The sequence below is a fragment of the Candida pseudojiufengensis genome (genome assembly GCF_024610245.1).
Source record: "Candida pseudojiufengensis strain CBS 10847 chromosome Unknown scaffold10, whole genome shotgun sequence".
NCBI lineage: Eukaryota > Fungi > Ascomycota > Pichiomycetes > Serinales > Debaryomycetaceae > Lodderomyces > Lodderomyces pseudojiufengensis.
Genome location: NW_026261540.1, coordinates 251,800 through 269,746, shown reverse-complemented (window position 1 = coordinate 269,746; position 17,947 = coordinate 251,800). Strand labels below are relative to the sequence as shown.

Genomic DNA, 17,947 nt, shown 5'->3' with positions numbered 1-17,947 from the left:
AAACTTATTACTTACACCCTTCTTTTGAATTACAAAATCATATATTTGTGCATTCTTGTATTGATATAATCTTAAAGTTCAATCAATCAATCAAATTAATCGAATCAGATCAAAGCAATTACTCATATATTTATACAATTCATTATATTATTATATTATTTTACGTTACTAATCAAAACTAATTACATATTCATAAAATGTTATCAAGATCAATAATAAGAAATTCAAGGCAATTACTAAAATTACAATCAAATAATTTAATAAGGTCATCAACCATAGTGCCATCAACAATTACATTCTCACATCCACAACAACAATCAATTATACCCACAACAAATTCAATAATCTCTAAAAGATCATATCATGAAAAAGTTATCGATCATTATGAAAATCCAAGAAACGTTGGAACATTAAATAAAAATGATGAAAGTGTTGGTACAGGTTTAGTTGGTGCACCTGCATGTGGTGATGTAATGAGATTACAAATTAAAGTTGATGAAAAAACTGGTAAAATAGAAGATGTAAGATTTAAAACTTTTGGTTGTGGATCAGCAATAGCAAGTTCTTCTTATGCTACTGAATTAGTTAAAGGAAAAACTTTAGATGAAGCTTTAGCTATAAAAAATACTTTTATTGCTCAAGAATTAAGTTTACCACCTGTTAAATTACATTGTTCTATGTTAGCTGAAGATGCTATAAAATCTGCTGTAAAAGATTATAGATCAAAAAGATTTAATAAAAAACCAACATTAGGTCCAGATGCTGTTGCTACTGAAAACAGTGCTACTACTGCTACTACTGCTTAGATTTTCATTATATGTTAGTTCCCATTCTTTTTTTTTTTTTAAAAATTATATGAGGAGTTTGAGTTTATACGTGTATAGTGAATGAACTTTCATATTATATTTTACATTACTACTCTTTAAATTTGGCGATATTGATAGAACAATTTTGAAGGCATTGAATACTACAAGAGTTTTATTCAATTATCGGACCGAGTTTTGAAATACGGTAAAAGACTTAAATAATTTCTTGCAAATATCATCCTTCAAATACAAATCTCTAAAGCCAGGAAATTAAAAATGGTTATCTACCAATTAAGTAAGGTCAAACAACTACAAAATTCTTATATTTCTATTGCTCAACATTTGGGAAACAAATTTAGTGTGTTTTTTTAGGACTTAATGTAAGGTCAAAAAATCAAATTTTGAGTTTCTGACATGAAAACGTCGTTTCTTGGCTCAAAGAGATAATGGATAGATTGATTTTGCCTCAAATTATAGACTGCTCTAACTTAATTGATCTCAGACTACTCAGGGAGCCTTAAATTGAGACATTGAGTCACCATATGTAAAGATTCGAACAAAAGATCAATGAAAAAGTTTTGACGCTTTGCTACCAATCAAAAACAAGTACGCCACGCCAAATTTGAGTTTTTGACGTGGCGTAGTGGTCATTTCGATCGCAGATCTTGCAAAAGTGACTAAACTCAAGTTCAACTCGTTTAGTGAGTAAAATGTTACAGCTAAACACGGGACCATTGATTCGAACCAAGGGTCGATTTTCAAAATCTTTTAACAAAATTTCTAACCGCTATGCCACAAAAACTTGCAAAATTACGTGGCATAGTCGTCAAATCGAGATCTAAGACCGATTAAATTTATAATCGTTAGTTCGAATCGTTAGAGCTTTGGGTATGTACCTTGGAGTACAAATTTTGAGCTCCATTCTTGAAGACTTAATACTACAAAACATGATTATCATTACTTTTCTACATGATAGGTTGAAAGAGCAATGATTTCTTTAATTAAGATGTAATAGTTAGTGAAAATTGACTATAACATTAATAATAATATACACTACAAAATAAATCTATAAATTATACTTTTCTCAACTTTTTCAATTTTTTTCAATCATCATCATTAACAAATCCACCTTCTTTACATAAAGCATAAAATAATGAATTTTTATTTTTTAATAAATTTTCAGGAGTATCAAATTCTGCTACTTTTCCTTTATCTAATACTAAGATTTTATCACTATCTAAAATTGTATCAATTCTATGAGCAATAGTTATAATAGTTTTATTTTTAAATTCTGTTCTTATTGTTTGTTGAATAATTCTATCTGTTGATTGATCAATACTTGATGTTGCTTCATCTAATACTAATATGGTTGAATCATTCATTTTTAATAAAACTCTAGCTAAACACATTAATTGTCTTTGTCCCACAGATAAATTTGAACCACCTTCTGTAATTTTAACATCTAATGGTGAATTTATTTCATCTTTTTCTTCAACTGTCTGTTGTTGTTGACCTTGTCCTCGATTATCATCTTCAGTTTCTCTTTCATTAAACATTTTTTCAACATGATCTTTTAAATGAGATAAACTCAAAGCTTTCCAAATTTGTTCATCTGTATATTCATCAGTTGGATCTAAATTTGATCTGATTGTACCTTCAAATACTTGAGAATCTTGTGGTATAATAGATAATCGGCTTCTTAAATCATATAATCCAATTGTATTTGTTTGAATTTTATCTATTATAATATCACCATCAAATGCTTCAATAATTCTAAAAAGAGCCAATGTTATTGATGATTTTCCTGCTCCTGTTCTACCAACAATACCGATTTTTTGTTTTGGCTTTATATCAATATTTATATCTTTTAAAACTAAATCTAATTCAGGTCTATATTTAGTTGAATAATTTTGAAATTTAATTTCACCTTGTTGTGGCCATGATGTAGGAGGTCTATGATTTGGAATAATTTCAGGAGCTTCACTTTTTAAATTTGAATATTCTAAACATCTTTCAACTGCAACTATATTTGTTTCTACTTCAACAGTCATTCTAACTATCCAATTTAATGATTGAGTAATTTGTAAAGCATAAGAAACTGATAAACCAACTAAACCAGCAGTTAAATGACCATTGGATAAAGTTAAAATTGATAAACCTGCAGATCCCAAGATTATAATCGAACCTAAAAATTCTAATCTAACAGCTAACCATCTATTTGCATTTATTGCAGGATGATAAGCTTTCATATTTTCATCAACTCTTGATTGATTTAAAAATTTAAATCTATCTTCTTTACCATACGCACGAATTGTTGATATACCAACTAATGATTCTTGAAAATTGGCAAATATGGGTGATCTTGAAACTGAATCTAATCTTCTTAATTCTCTTGATGTTCTAAGATAATATTGTTGATAATAAATATATAAAAATCCTAAAGGTAAAATTAAAAATATAAATTGCCAAGTTGAAAAACAAATAACAACTATTGTTAAAGTAACTTTAATTAAATTACTGAAAAACATATTAAATACTCTTCCAATAACTTCATCAATTTTATAAATATCATTTGAAAATCTATTTAAAATTCTTCCAATTGGTGTAGTTTCAAAAAATGACATTGGAGCTCTTATAACTGATACAGCCATTGAATTATGTAATTTTTTTGAACCTTGTATTGTACATAATATCCATAATGTTATATTTTGAATTAATGAACTTAATGAATAACCAATTCCTAGTAAAAAATATATACCTAAATATTTTAAAACATTTGGATTATAACCATATTTTGTATTTATTTCTGACCAATGTTCTAACCAAAAAGTAGAACTAACATTAACTAAATATGATAATATTGCACAACTCAAGAAAATAAATACATGAAATGATCCACAAGCTTTTGCATATTCTTTATAAACTTCCCATTTAACTTTACCTTGTTCAATATGTTCTTTTCTTGCAATTTTATCATCACTTTCAACTTCTCCTTCTTCTAATTCTAATTGTTCTTCATCATATAATTCAGGATCTCTTTCATCATCTGGTATTAATGATACTTCACTTGCTCTTCTTAAACTTGTAATTTCTAAATCACAATCTGAGTCTAAATCTTGTAAATTTATATCATCTTTAACTTCATAATCATCTTTATCTTTAGCCTCCTCACTATTTCCATTAGTTATTGGTTTTGGAGATTCTTCTCTTTTTTTACCAAATTCTTCAATTAATAATTTTAATTTTGAATTTTCTAATTTCATTATTTCATCATATGTTCCTTGTTCAATTAATCTACCATCACTTACCATACTTAAATTATCTGCAATACTTAAAACTTTAATATTATTTGTTGCTAAAATTTTACATTTACTTTTTAATATACCATTGGGACCTAAAACATGATCAACTAAATGTTTTCCAACATGTTCATCAACTGCACTAAGAGGATCATCTAATAAATAAACATCTGCTCTTGCATATACAGCTCTTGCTAAAGATAAACGAGCTTTTTGACCACCACTTAATGATATACCTTTTTCACCAACTTCAGTTTGATCTCCCTTAGTTAATATAGCTAAATCAACAGTTAATGCACAAGCTTTTAAAACATGATTATAAAATTCTGGATCATATTTATGACCAAATAAAATATTTTCTCTAACTGATCCATTCATTATCCAAGGAATTTGTGCAACATATGCAACTTTACCATGTAATATAACTTCACCATCTAATTTATATAAATCACCTAATATTGCTTGAATTATAGAAGATTTTCCTGATCCAACTTTACCAACTATACAATCTAATTTACCCTTTTTTGCTGATAGGTTAATATTTGATAAAGCAACTTTATAATTTTGTTCCTTTTTAGATTTTGACCATAAAAATGTACCATTTTTTATTGATACTGCAACATCACCAATTTGATCAACTGGTTTTTGTTTCAAAACTGCATTATTTTGTAATTCTGAACTTGTTAAATATTTAGTTAATCTATTTACAGCAACTTGAGCTTCAACAATATTTGTAATAACCATTGGAACAACAGCTAATGGAAAACTTAATAGATTAAATAATGATAAAGCAGGAAATACTAAATCTGTTGATAAACTTCTTTTTTGAGTTAAAACAAATACTCCAAATGTTGAACAACTTACTAAAAATGGAGCTAAATTCCAAGTAAAATTTGATACAGCCATAAATATTCCCATTTTTTTTAAATTATTTAATTCTAAATCATTTCTAACATAATTTAATCTTTGTAAATAAGGTTGTTCCCATCCATAAAGTTTTAAAGATTTAATATTATTTAAGATTTCATTAATTAATCTTGATCTTTTATCTTTATATTTCATTTGTGTCTTTTGTAATTTTTTTTGAGTTCTTGCTATAATGGCATTCAATGGAATCATAATTAACATTATTGCAACTCCTGCCCACATTGAATTTCCAATTAAATCATGTAATGAATAAAGACATATAATAATTTGAAAAGGACCTGACCATATAACTTGTAAATTTTGAACTAAATCTTGTAATCTTTGTACATCAACAGACATTAAATTTACAATATCACCAGTTGAACTTTCTTGTTTTGATTCATTTGATAAAACTAATGATTTATTATATACAGTAGCAGTTAATGAACTTTTTATTTTCATACCTAAATCAAACGCTCTTTGGAAATATTGATGTAAACAAGCAGTTTGAATAATTGAAACTAAAAACATTGAAACAGCAATCATTAAACCTCTAGTTAATGGTAAGGGTTTACCTTGTTTAACAGATTTTGAATAATCATTTACAAATTTAATTAATAATCTTAATAATTGAGGTTGAATAAAAGCTAAAGAATCTTGAGCAGCTTTAAAAACACCACCTAATAAAAATTCACCACCAAATGCTTGTGATATAGCCCAAAATAATGATTTTTTAGTTGAAGGTTGTCTATTCCAATAATGATTAAATTCATTTGTTGTATTTTTAGCTTTTAAATCTTTTGGTAAAGGTGGTAAATCTTTTTCAGTTAAAAAAGTTGAATAACCCTTTTTCATTAATCCACCAATCCAATCAAATGTAATTCTTGAAAAAACATTTGCTCTATCATAAGGACTTATAGTTTTTAATCTTTGAAAATAATTTAAAGGTTTCATTGGAAAATAAACTTCCATAATTAATATTAAAAATGAATTAACAGTTATCAAAATAACTATATTTGAAAATACAGTATTTAATTTATTTCTTAATTGTAAATTTAATATTCTACCTAAATTTAAAATTATTTGAAATAACCAATAAAATAATAATACACCATTTGATATATTTGATTTAAATTGTTCTAAATAATGAATACCAAATGCTATGACGGTAGACATAATATTTAAATAATTTGAAGTTTGTATAATTCCACCATTCTTATAAGGGAAAGTAATAACTATTAAAATTTGAAATATTAATTGTATAAAAACTAATAAAAGTTTTATATAAAATGTCCAATTAATTCTATTAGCCACGGTGATTTTTTTATCTCTCAAATATTTTATTTGATAACTTCCAATAAAAATCATTAATAGTGATGTTATACCAAATAATATACCTTGTAAAAAACATGGTGTAAAATCTTTAAATTCATATGATAATGGTCCCCATGATTCATTTGGAGTATTACAACTTAACCAACTTAAATTAGTGAAGAAATTGTTACTTTTGTTAAAATTAGTTGGATCATCAGTAGTATTATGATTTGCAGTGAAAACATTGAAATGGTTGATAAGATGCAACCCATTCGTTAGAAATGGATTAATACCATTTGATGAATAATCAATTTGTTTCTCCATTTCAAACGCTGAGTATATAGAATCTGCACCAATTGATGTGTGGTATTGATTTGAATATATACAAGTATGGTAATCTATAACTTATAAACCTAGTTATTTATCAATTCTTATGAAGTCTATCAAGATGATTTTCTTTATATACAATTTATGGCAACCTGAAAATTTCTATGCAGAAAGTTTTAAATTTTTAAAGTTTTGTTTCTCTCGGTAATAAATGCTACCATATCATTTTCGTCTTTAATTCCGTGTCTAATCACATAAGCAATTCCATTACTAATCAGAATGAAATTTCATGAGAGTTAACGAGAGTTAGCGAGAGATAATGTAAAGCTAAATGCGATAATGTTTCTTTAATTCATTCTAAAACTAGCTTAATATACTCAGACGGCTCGAAAATTTTATTTAAAAAATTTCTTCAATTTTGAACGTTTACTTGTACTAGAAGATTTTGAATTATTCGAACCACTTAAAACAGAATCATTATCAAGATGTTGTTGTATACCGGATGGTGAATTTTTTGTAGAGTTGTTTCTTTTTTGATAATGAGAAGGACCATTTGAATTACCATTACCATTATTATCTAAACCATGAGCTTTTGCATACATTTGTTGTTGTTCATGAACTTGTTGTTGAAAAGATGAAGATTGACCAAATTGTGGTTGCGGTACGGATGTTTGTGGTTGTTGTTGTTGATATGGTTGTTGTAGTGAAGATTGTTGTCGTACAAATGGTTTAGGTATTCCTGTACCATCATTATATAAATAAGTTGGTATATCATCACTTTTTTGAGATTCTTTTACAATATTTAAATCTAATGCTTCTAAAGTTTTATTATCACCTAAATTTTGTAAACCAATTAAAAAATCTCTTGGTTTTAATATAGATTCTGAACCAATATAAAATTCTTTATTTAAAGAATTTGTTAATTCATATATAGATCTAATTTCATTATATGTTATTCCTCCCGCAACAAAACAAAAAATTCTTTGTTTTTGTTTTTGTGATGATGATCCTGTACCATTATAACTTGATGGAGTATTTGTTGATGATGCCCAACTTGCTTTTATTCTTGGATTTCTTAAAGATCCACTTGGATTTAATGATTGTTGTTGTTTTTGATCTTTGCTTTTTATAGGACCATTTAATAAATCTTGTGTTTGAACTTCATCATCTAAAGGTATATCTCTAAAATATGGGAACCATTCTCTATCTAATGAATATTTTGCAACATTTTGCATTATTGTCTTTATTCCAGGAGTAAATCTACTTGTATTATAAGTACCTTCATTATTAATTGTATGAAATTGTTGTTTTATAAATGGTTTATCTTTTACATTTTTTTTAAAAATTTCAAAACCTAATTTATCAACATTATTAAAACATTTTTCCATTAATCCTGTTATATGTCTATCATTAACTCCAATAAATTTAACTAATTTTTCAAAATCTGATCTAATTAATCCACCTCTATAATAAGCATATATTAAAATTAATCTAATTTTATCATTAATATGTAAATCACCTCTTGCTAATAATATTATTAAATCATCATGTAAATGTTTATTTCTTTCACCTTCAAAACTAACACCTTCAGCACAACAAGTTTGTTCAAAATCTGCTGCAAATTCAGCTAATTTTCTTGAAGCATTTATATCTAAACATTTATCTATAAGAGTTTTGTGTAATGTTAATTGTTTTCTTTCTTCATCAAAACCTTTTAAATGAGCAACAATATACATTAAATCTGATGATGTATTTGCTTTTGATCTATCTATCAACAAAGGATTATTTTTAATTAAATCAGTAATTTTATTTACAATTAATTCTGAACTTTCAATAATATGTAAATGTCTTAAATTTATCCAATCTTCATCATTTTCATTTTCTAATGTTATTTCAACATCTGTTATATCACCTTTTTCATTTTCACTTTGATATTTAAATTTCCCTTCTCTTTCTAAACTTTCAACTATATCCATTGCCATAGCTTGATAAGTAAATTCATGTAATAATGGAGAATATAAATCAATAGTTCTATCAGTTATCAACAAGACAGATCTTGTTTTAGCTGAAACTTCTGGAGTTGGATAATTTTGATTTTTTCTACAATATTCATCCATTTGAGTTTGAAACAGATCAGCAATTAATTCAGGTAATCTTTTAGCTAAATATGATCCATCTTGAGGTTGATAAAATCTAATAAAAGGATATTCTTCCATTGAAATCATTAAATTTAATAACGATTTTGCAACTAAATTAATTTGAGGCATTATAAATTCCATTACATTTGAATTATAATATATTGGCATTGAATTGGGTGTTTTATCATCTGTTAAAAACACTCTTGTTTCAATGGGGTTGTATTGAAAATTTAAAAAATTTATTTTTGTAAAATATTCATCAGTTTTAGGATTTTTTAAAAATTTTCCATAAAAAAATTCACTTATCTTGGGTGATATATCATCATGTAAATAACTAAATAATGCAATACCATTTTTATATCTTTTTGTTTGAATATCTGCTAATATACATTTTAAATTATAAATATTTATTTCACATAAATATATACCTGTCATATATGTATTTTTTCTTCTTTCTGAATCTATTATTTCTACTGATGCAACTATTCGTAGTAATTGATCTTTTGTGAAAACTTTATATAGCAAGGATTCTATATTTTTATCTATAATTAAATTATATATTTCTTTTGGTTGTTGAACTTCTTTTATTTTCTTGTATATGTAATCATGTTGAATATTGAATAATGAATTTGGATCTTTGTTCTTAGACACCATTTGTATAAAGCTTTATGTGAGTTTGTTGATATGTAATGGATCAGTGATCTATGATTCTATTAGTGTATGTTCGACAGCAAGGTTTATAATGATACAGTTGAAAAAAGAAAAAAATGATCTAGATGGAGTAGTTTGGTCGATAATGTCTTCCTAAAGTTGAAGTGATAGTTTGGTTGATCCTAATGTGATAAATATAGTAGTACAAGGGATATATATGAATGTGTATCTTATTCTATTGGTTCTATGATCTAGAATGATATGGTATGCTAATAAGTAAATATGAATGGAATATTGAAATCGAAAAAAAAAAATCTACTTATTTCCTAATTCAGTTTACTACTAGTGTGTGTTTGTGTTTTGTGTAATATTATTCAAGATCTCCAAGTGTGAAATAATATTCGTATTGGATCATTTTCTTATTATCAAGTTTAAGATTGTCAAGATAGATAAAAAACAACTAGATCAGTGAAGTCTTGATAAAATTACTTCAATAGTTTCTTGCCCAAAGGATGATGGAAAGTAGGATACGATATTATATCTGTCTACTAGTTTTACAAAATGTTCAGATTTTTTCAGTCAGATTTAATGGAGATAAATTTTATTTCACATCGACTTGCAAAACTTCATTCGAGATAAATTGGTCAGGTATTCATAACTCTGATTCATTGCTTGAATCATATTCACAATGATATTTATAATGTTACGAGATATACTATTTATTGAACCCGTCCTACCCATGATATTTGAAATTTTGTTTTGCTGGGTTCTAGATATGAATTAGATGAACTCCAACTCGTGATCGCGCAAGATCAAAACCTTTAGATGCAAGATATATATGAAATTTTAAAGCATAGGACTCACTCATGTGACAGAATAGAACCAATTTTTGACCAAATGGTGAAAATTATGATTTCACACACATTCCAGAAACACAATTCGTTGATCTCGGAGGAACTCTTTTAATGGAATTCTCGGATCTTAATCAGCTCTTTATTCCAAACTTGAAAACAATTATAGTCAGAATTTAAAAAGAATCACTTTTAGACACAGCACAATGTATCTTCTTCATTTATTCACTAAAATGGTGAATTTTTTGTGTACGATAACGACAAGAAAAGCCAAGAATTACGGCTACCAAACGCAGTTTCAGATATTTTTGAGTTAATGTCCTACAATTTCAAGTCATAATACTGAAGAAAAAGAATTACCTGTATAAGCAGAATCAAACCATCTCCTTTTACAAGTCATTTATCTCAAAAAATTAGAAGAAACAATTGGACATTGCACTACGAACAAGTGATGATTCTAATCTATAGTCGAACCTTTTTCAGTGCAAACGAGTGAATAAATTATTTTAAACAAATTTTGATAACATAAAGTATGAATAAATAAATAAATAATTGATTAATAAATAAATAAATATATACACAAGTCTATAAAAAATAAGAATTTAAATATTTCTTAAATGCTTTTCCAACAAAATCATTTCCATTAAAAAGAAATTGTTTATCATTTTTGAAAAACCAAATACTAATCATCCCCATAATTCCAATAGTATTTACTACTCCAAGTCCTATTTTCTTCCAAGTAGAACTATATAAAGAGTTTAATTTTAATATACCATTAGTTACATGATAACTTACTACCCATACTAACGTTCCTAAACATATTTCATTAAATAATGGAAATTTCAAATTCAAAACATAATTCACGTAATCTAGATTGATTAATGATGAATCACCTTCTATTGATAATGGAATATATCTAAATTTGTAAAAATGATAAATTAAAAATGGTATTGAAAGATATCCTGAAAATTGTAATGGAGTTAAATTAAAATATTTAGTAATAAAAGATTTTCTATACCCCAAGCCAAAAATTGATGATATTCCACCTAATCCAATTTCATCATCATTATCTTCTAATTTTATATTTGAATTATTGATTTTAATGATATTTTCAGAATTTAATTTATGACGTTGTTGTTTTTCTTTAATTTGATTTTTTTTATAATTTTTAATGATTCTTAATGCTATACCAGATAAAATATGAGTTAAAGATGATCCTATTATAACAAATGATTCAAAAAATGGAATATCATGATAAATAGCTTTAGTTATTGAAAAAACTTCATTTTTAATTTCTGGATTTATGGGTAGTATTGGAACAACTATAACGGATGTTAAATGTATACCTAAAAATGATAAGAATGAATATGCACTATACTTTTGAACTCTATATAAAATTGGAATCAACCATTTTGAAGTAGGTTTCTTAGGTTTGTTAATTGATTTTTTGGAGGAATCATTGTTGCTATTGGATTCACCATCATCTAGTACGTATATCGGACTAGGTTGGACTCTATGTAGATCATCTATAGACGATATCGAAGATGAACTATTATGCATTGGTTGATTTGATTGTAGCTAGAATCGCCTAATATGCAAATTAATGATGTGTGGGCTGGTGAAGTTAAGCTTTTAATTTGGTTGTGATCGGAACCTCCATTTTTAATTAGAAAAATTTACAATACGAATAAAATCAGCCTGATTAACTCCTTCATATTAATTCAATCATATCACTTCAGAAACATTCAACAACCATACATACAACTCAATGTCATCTTCGTCGTTTTCACAGATCAGGTCCCAAGCTTTAAACCTGGAAACACAAACAGAAGCACTACTATCTAAATATTCACAAATATCATCACAATTATCACAATCATTAGAACCTTCACCAGAAGAAAATACAATAAAACAACAAATAAAAGATATACTAATAAAAAGAGAAACACTTTTACAAAAATTAAATAGAATAAGTGAATCATCAACTCAAGAATTATCTACATCAAAAATTCAACAAATTCAACGTCATTTACAAAATTTAAAAGATAATGAAAAAACTTTTAATAAAATTGATCAAATAATAAAAGAAGAAAGAGATAGAAATAATTTGTTATTTTCAGTTCAATCAGATATCTCAAATCACAAGAGAAGAAATAACCCTACCGAAAATGAAGAAATAAATCAAGATTCATATATATTAGAAGAAAGTCAAAGATCAGACAATTTAAATTCAATAGCAAATAGATTATTACAAGGTGCTTATCAAACAAGAGATGAATTAATTAATCAAAGAAATCTTTTATCAAATTCAAATTTAAATATAATGAATAATTTACAATCAATACCTGGTTTAAATGTTTTAATATCAAAAATTAATTCAAGGAAAAAAAGAGATACTTTAATTTTGGCTGTTGTTATTGCTGTTTGTATATTGTTGTTGTTTTTTGTATAATAGTGGTAGAGTTTAATGAAAGACCAATCAATATGCATCGACACATCAACTTTTACGTGGCATTTTGCAGGAGACTTGATTTCTATTACTGATTTAGTATATTTGTACTTCTGAGTGACCCTTACATCCTCTAATAATGGAGTGAACACATATCAGGAGTAAAAAGTTATACCAAATTGCTCGTTGTAAGCTATGAACTTCTATTAAAATGTTGAATATTTACTTGGTATTTCTCCATATTTAGTAAATTGGTATATATGTAACACAAAATCAATTGATACTTACATAGATAAGATTTCTCCACGACTCAAATTAATTAAACGAAAATTTCATTCATTTATCTACAACTAACTCAAGATAATCGACATTTAGGTCACAAACTTTCGTTAAAAGGCTATATAACCATACAATAGCACAAATAGACAAAATCCTAGTTATACTTCAGTCAAAAAAACAATCAAAACCCCTCAGAAATGAGTGAAATAGAGAATCAAATACAAGTAATAAAATTAAAAAGGATAAAAGAATTAAATAATAGATTAACTCAAACTTTAAAAAGAGAAAGAATCCCAGTATCTAAATCTTCTGCTTTGTATGTAACTACTAGAGAACATTCTTCAAATTGTTCATCACATTTTACTAACACGTTCTAGAATAATAAAATATGTTGAAGAAACTCCTGATTATTTAATACCTTATAATTGGAAATTACCAAATGATCAAAATAAATTTTTAAATTATCAAAATTATAAAGCATTACATGGAAATACGAACAAGAGGGCTGGTAGTGGTGGTGGATGTTGTACTATAATGTAGAAATGAAAAAAAATTCTAAACGGAGTAAGTAGTCGGTGTAATAAATTGCATACTAAATTAACAATAAATGTTTAATTTGACTTTAAATTTCAACGCTATATAACTATAAAATATTTCATTAATCTCATTAACTATCCACCTCTCTGTAAATCTTCTTTTTCAATTTTTAAATTCTTTAAGTGATCATCATTTTCTTTAATAATTTGTGTCAAGTCTGAATTTTTATTACTTTCTGAATTAGGTGAATTTTCTTCTAAGTTGGATAAAAAAGGACCATTACCTTTATGTTTTTGAAGATCTTTCAAAAAATCATCTGCTTCATCTTTAGTAGATGCCGATTTTATATTTTTTAAATCTTTCAATGAACCATTGTCAGAATCTTCGTTAATTTTTGATTTCCTTGACGAATCAATACTTGAACCTTTACTTAAAGTATCATCAGATTCTAATTCATCTAATCCACAACCACAATCATAATCTTCTAAAATAGTAGTACAATCATATTCAGGTTTATTTAATCTTAAATTAACTTTATTATGAATATCACAACCCCATATAGCAGCAATTTTTCTATTTTTAGTTTGAGGAGGATATTTTGAAAGTAAAGTTTGGAAATGTCTTGCACAATCTCCACATGGATAAACTTTTGAAAATAAATTTATAAATTCTCCTAATGTTGTACGTTCTTTTATTGTTGGATTTTCTGGATACCTTGCTAATATTGTATGAAATAATTTCCATGATGATCTACCTAATTCTGCTTTTAAAGTTTCATTTGCCATTTTGGGCATGAATGGAGTTTCAACAAACGCATCGGCTTTTGAAGCATCTTTATTTTCAGAATTTTGATTATTTGAAGATTTTGTATATTGTGATTCTATTTCTTCAGCTTCATGAGCTTGTTGTTTCTCCTGTTGTTCATGTAATTCTTGTTGTTCTTGTTTGAATTTATTTGAATTTATTAAATTATCTAAATTTGATTGTAGAGTATTTGAATTCAAATTTATTGGAGATCTTGAAGAACCTAAAGAATTTTCAAATTTTGAAGAATTTGTTGACATAAAATATATTATACATATTATTATTATTAATGAAATTGTTGTGAAAATTGGTTTACGATTTATTTTTAATTTCTTATTCATTCCGTATTTGGTTGAGATCTGACAATTTGTGTGTGTAAGATTTGAATCGGAGTAGATCCGGATATTTAAGGACAAAAGATTTACAAAAGTATTGAAGATGTGTAGTTGTATTGAAAATATGAATTTGTATCTGAGGATGTATGTAAAATGATTTGGTTGCAATGATTAAGCTCCTTGTTTAGAAATTGATCTTGATAGATTTACGATTTTTATTTTTCTCCATATTTCATCCCTAGTAAAGTATTGAAAAATTGCAACATAGATAAGGTTAACTCTGATCCGTGTTTTTGAGTAATTGTTCTCATTGCTTTACCCACAATCATTCCGTTCGACATCAGAGATACAAGTGAACCGTATTTTTCAAAATATCATTATAGATTTGAATTTTTAAAAAACTCTATAAACATCTTACTTATCAATTAAATGTTCTTTTTACTTGGTGATAAAGTAGCAGCATCTAAAACACCAGGTAATGGATCAGTTCCGACACTAGCTAAAAGATTAATACCACCAGCAATTAATAACACTAAGGCAATAGTAGTCCATAAAAATAAATTAGCAGGTACAGAAACATCTTTTTTATTACAATCTGATCCAACCCAATTTGTAGTTTTTGAAGTAGTTTTATTAAAACTTGAAGAACATAAACAACTCCATTCTTCTTTATTTTTGAGTTGAGTACATTCACCATGTGAATTACAATTATTTGTACCTACTTCACAAGCTTGTTTTGTTCCATATTTTAATTGATTTGTTTTAAAAGTTGATTCAATTGATGATCTTTTTTGTAAATGAGATATATCTTGTTGAACATATGGATAAGATATAATATAAATGTTAAAATTCTTAGACATTTTTATAATTAAATTTTCAAATGATTTTAATTGATGCTTGTAGGTTTCTGAATCAGTACCAATTTTATTTGCAATTGATAATAATGAATAAAAATTTAAAATAAAAGTATTTGATTTGGAATCTGATGATAAATTATCATAAAATTCATTTAAATGATTTAAGGAAGAAATTTCATTAATATATAATTGATCATTTGTAGGATTATATGATTTAATTATTTTTTGACTATTTGATTTAAAATTTTGCCAAATATTTGAAGTTTTCTCTTTAAAATACTCGAAATGTGATTGTAAATCTTCACTGCTTTCTTCTCCATAAGATATAATTTCGTTTGATAACTTTTGAGATTTGCCAAATTCAAAATTTTTAAAATATTTAGATATAGATTTTGAAGTTTTAAAAATTGGATTTGAATACCTTTCATTTAATTTAACATTTCCTTTTAAATTTATAAATAAATTTGATTTTCCTTGGGAAATAAAGTCATCAATTTGCTCATTTATTAAATCGATTAAAGATGATGATAATTCAACATGTGATAAATCTTTTCCTACTAAATTATCGAAATATATTTGTGAATCTTTTATACTTATGGATGGAAAATATTCTTTATTATTATTAAGTGATTGATTTGATACGTGATATACGGTAACTTCTTCATCTGATGGTGTGGATGATGATGATTGTGAAACTACCAATGTTGATAGCAATGACCAACTTAAAAGTTGGTTGAACTTCATCCTATTGTAATTGAGTTAAAGTGTCTCGTTGTGTAGTTAGAGCAATAAACTTAACTTGATTGAGATTTTGAAAATTGAAATTAATCTCACCAATAATTTTGGTAAATGCCCACGACCATAGGCTAATTATTAAGAGTAAACTTCTTCATACGAAGACAATCGTCAACAATCAGTAAGAGAGTAATCAAAATTTAGCTATTAAGTAGAAGTTTGTTTAATGCTATGATAAATAGTTTGTCTGCGCGACTACTTGACCTATAGAATCAATGAACTTGTGTATCCGAATATGTTTCTGAAAAATATCCTTTTCTTGATTCAATGTCTCTTGATTTGTCTGTCTTTAAAAAGTTTCATCTAAAGTTATAGTAGGTGAAGAAGGATAATCTTCCTTTTGTGGTGAAAACTTAGAAATAGGTGTTGGTGGTTGAGGTATATCATTTCCACTTGTTTTTAATTTTAATTCAGGTTTAAATAAAGTCTTTGTAGATCTACGTCTTTCAACACCAGTTGTAGTAGTATTTGTATTTGATGAATTAAAACTATTCGGAGATGAAGGAGCAGCTGGTGATTGTTGTCGACTTACCGGAGGTTGCCTAGTTGGAGAAAATGAATTATTTCTTGATAATGAATTACTTCTTGATATTGAATTTTTTCTATTTTGAATCATTCTTTCTTGATCTTCTTTTTCATCTTCTTTTAATTCATTAATTTGTTCATCACTATTAAAATCTCTTACATTTATACCTAATTTTGATAAATCTGATAATACATTAAATTGAGCAGGTTCTGGTTCAATATATTCAAAATTTTTAAATTCATTTTTTGGATCATTATGAAAATTTCTAAAATTATCTAATGATAATGTAACATTTAAATTTGAATTTGAAGAATTTGAATCAACAAGATAATCTTGAGATTTTGATCTCAGTAATAAATTTTCTTGTAATGATAATTTTATATATGGAAAATTTGATAATTCTTGTTTAAGAAATGTCAATATTTCTTTAGCTTTTGTTTCATTTTTGAATATAATTATTATACGATATAAAAAAGGTAAATTTGACCAATGAGTTATATATTGAATTATATCATCACTACTATTTAATACACTTAATTTAATTTGATCAACTAATGATAATGATTTAGTTATTAATTTTGGTTCTTCATTGTTTGAGATTTTTATAAAATCATCTTTATGCAAATTGGATATAATTAATGATGTCTTTGGAGCATTTAAATTTGATTGTGATATGGAAGATGATCTGGAAATTGACATATTTTTGGATGAAATTTATGATTACTTATACGGAATTGGCTTAAAAATTTAAGTTTAATGAATGCACAAACAGAAAAAACAAAGGTGATTTGTCTTTCTTGGAATATCAAATATGGAGATTGATTCACTTATAAGTTGAATTTGATGATTTAATGAGTTTTATGTATAAAGACTTTGGTTGATTAATGAATAATTAATTGGTTAGGAAGAAATATAAATCAGATTAATTCCATAGAGATAAAAATATCAGATGTTGCACAAAACTAACCAAACTTTAAAGTGGCTTGGTTTTAAAATTAATGACGCAAAAATTGTTTGTCGCAAAATCTCGGAATTCAAGTTTTGAAAAATGACATCGTTTGTTTTAAAATGAT

General features: G+C 26.2%; 9 protein-coding genes across 9 annotated transcripts; 3 read left to right on the top strand and 6 right to left on the bottom strand. All coding sequences in view use genetic code 12, as the record gives it.

Moving 5' to 3' along the window:
* Positions 1-197: 197 nt before the first annotated feature.
* Positions 198-806, top strand: ISU1 (iron-binding protein; the record flags this gene model as incomplete). Its single annotated transcript, XM_051760016.1, has 1 exon — positions 198-806. One exon carries the CDS (start codon positions 198-200, stop codon positions 804-806), a length of 609 nt encoding a protein of 202 aa, XP_051612209.1.
* Positions 807-1,909: 1,103 nt separating this feature from the next.
* YCF1 (ATP-binding cassette glutathione S-conjugate transporter) lies at positions 1,910-6,649 on the bottom strand (the record flags this gene model as incomplete). The annotated part of the gene is made up of 1 exon (XM_051760015.1): positions 1,910-6,649. One exon carries the CDS (start codon positions 6,647-6,649, stop codon positions 1,910-1,912), a length of 4,740 nt encoding a protein of 1,579 aa, XP_051612208.1.
* A 398-nt stretch (positions 6,650-7,047) lies between these two features.
* SEC1 (Sec1p) lies at positions 7,048-9,444 on the bottom strand (the record flags this gene model as incomplete). Its single annotated transcript, XM_051760014.1, has 1 exon — positions 7,048-9,444. One exon carries the CDS (start codon positions 9,442-9,444, stop codon positions 7,048-7,050), a length of 2,397 nt encoding a protein of 798 aa, XP_051612207.1.
* Positions 9,445-10,877: 1,433 nt separating this feature from the next.
* On the bottom strand, positions 10,878-11,852 carry KGF55_005043 (uncharacterized protein; the record flags this gene model as incomplete). The annotated part of the gene is made up of 1 exon (XM_051760013.1): positions 10,878-11,852. One exon carries the CDS (start codon positions 11,850-11,852, stop codon positions 10,878-10,880), a length of 975 nt encoding a protein of 324 aa, XP_051612206.1.
* Positions 11,853-12,060: 208 nt separating this feature from the next.
* On the top strand, positions 12,061-12,744 carry KGF55_005042 (uncharacterized protein; the record flags this gene model as incomplete). Its single annotated transcript, XM_051760012.1, has 1 exon — positions 12,061-12,744. The coding sequence occupies one exon, from the start codon at positions 12,061-12,063 to the stop codon at positions 12,742-12,744; it is 684 nt and encodes a 227-aa protein (XP_051612205.1).
* A 473-nt stretch (positions 12,745-13,217) lies between these two features.
* STE18 (Ste18p) lies at positions 13,218-13,560 on the top strand (the record flags this gene model as incomplete). The annotated part of the gene is made up of 2 exons (XM_051760011.1): positions 13,218-13,336; positions 13,398-13,560. The coding sequence occupies 2 exons, from the start codon at positions 13,218-13,220 to the stop codon at positions 13,558-13,560; spliced, it is 282 nt and encodes a 93-aa protein (XP_051612204.1).
* A 131-nt stretch (positions 13,561-13,691) lies between these two features.
* Positions 13,692-14,621, bottom strand: KGF55_005040 (flavin-linked sulfhydryl oxidase; the record flags this gene model as incomplete). Its single annotated transcript, XM_051760010.1, has 1 exon — positions 13,692-14,621. One exon carries the CDS (start codon positions 14,619-14,621, stop codon positions 13,692-13,694), a length of 930 nt encoding a protein of 309 aa, XP_051612203.1.
* Positions 14,622-15,121: 500 nt separating this feature from the next.
* KGF55_005039 (uncharacterized protein) lies at positions 15,122-16,297 on the bottom strand (the record flags this gene model as incomplete). Its single annotated transcript, XM_051760009.1, has 1 exon — positions 15,122-16,297. The coding sequence occupies one exon, from the start codon at positions 16,295-16,297 to the stop codon at positions 15,122-15,124; it is 1,176 nt and encodes a 391-aa protein (XP_051612202.1).
* A 340-nt stretch (positions 16,298-16,637) lies between these two features.
* KGF55_005038 (uncharacterized protein) lies at positions 16,638-17,573 on the bottom strand (the record flags this gene model as incomplete). The annotated part of the gene is made up of 1 exon (XM_051760008.1): positions 16,638-17,573. The coding sequence occupies one exon, from the start codon at positions 17,571-17,573 to the stop codon at positions 16,638-16,640; it is 936 nt and encodes a 311-aa protein (XP_051612201.1).
* Between the last annotated feature and the right edge of the window lie 374 nt (positions 17,574-17,947).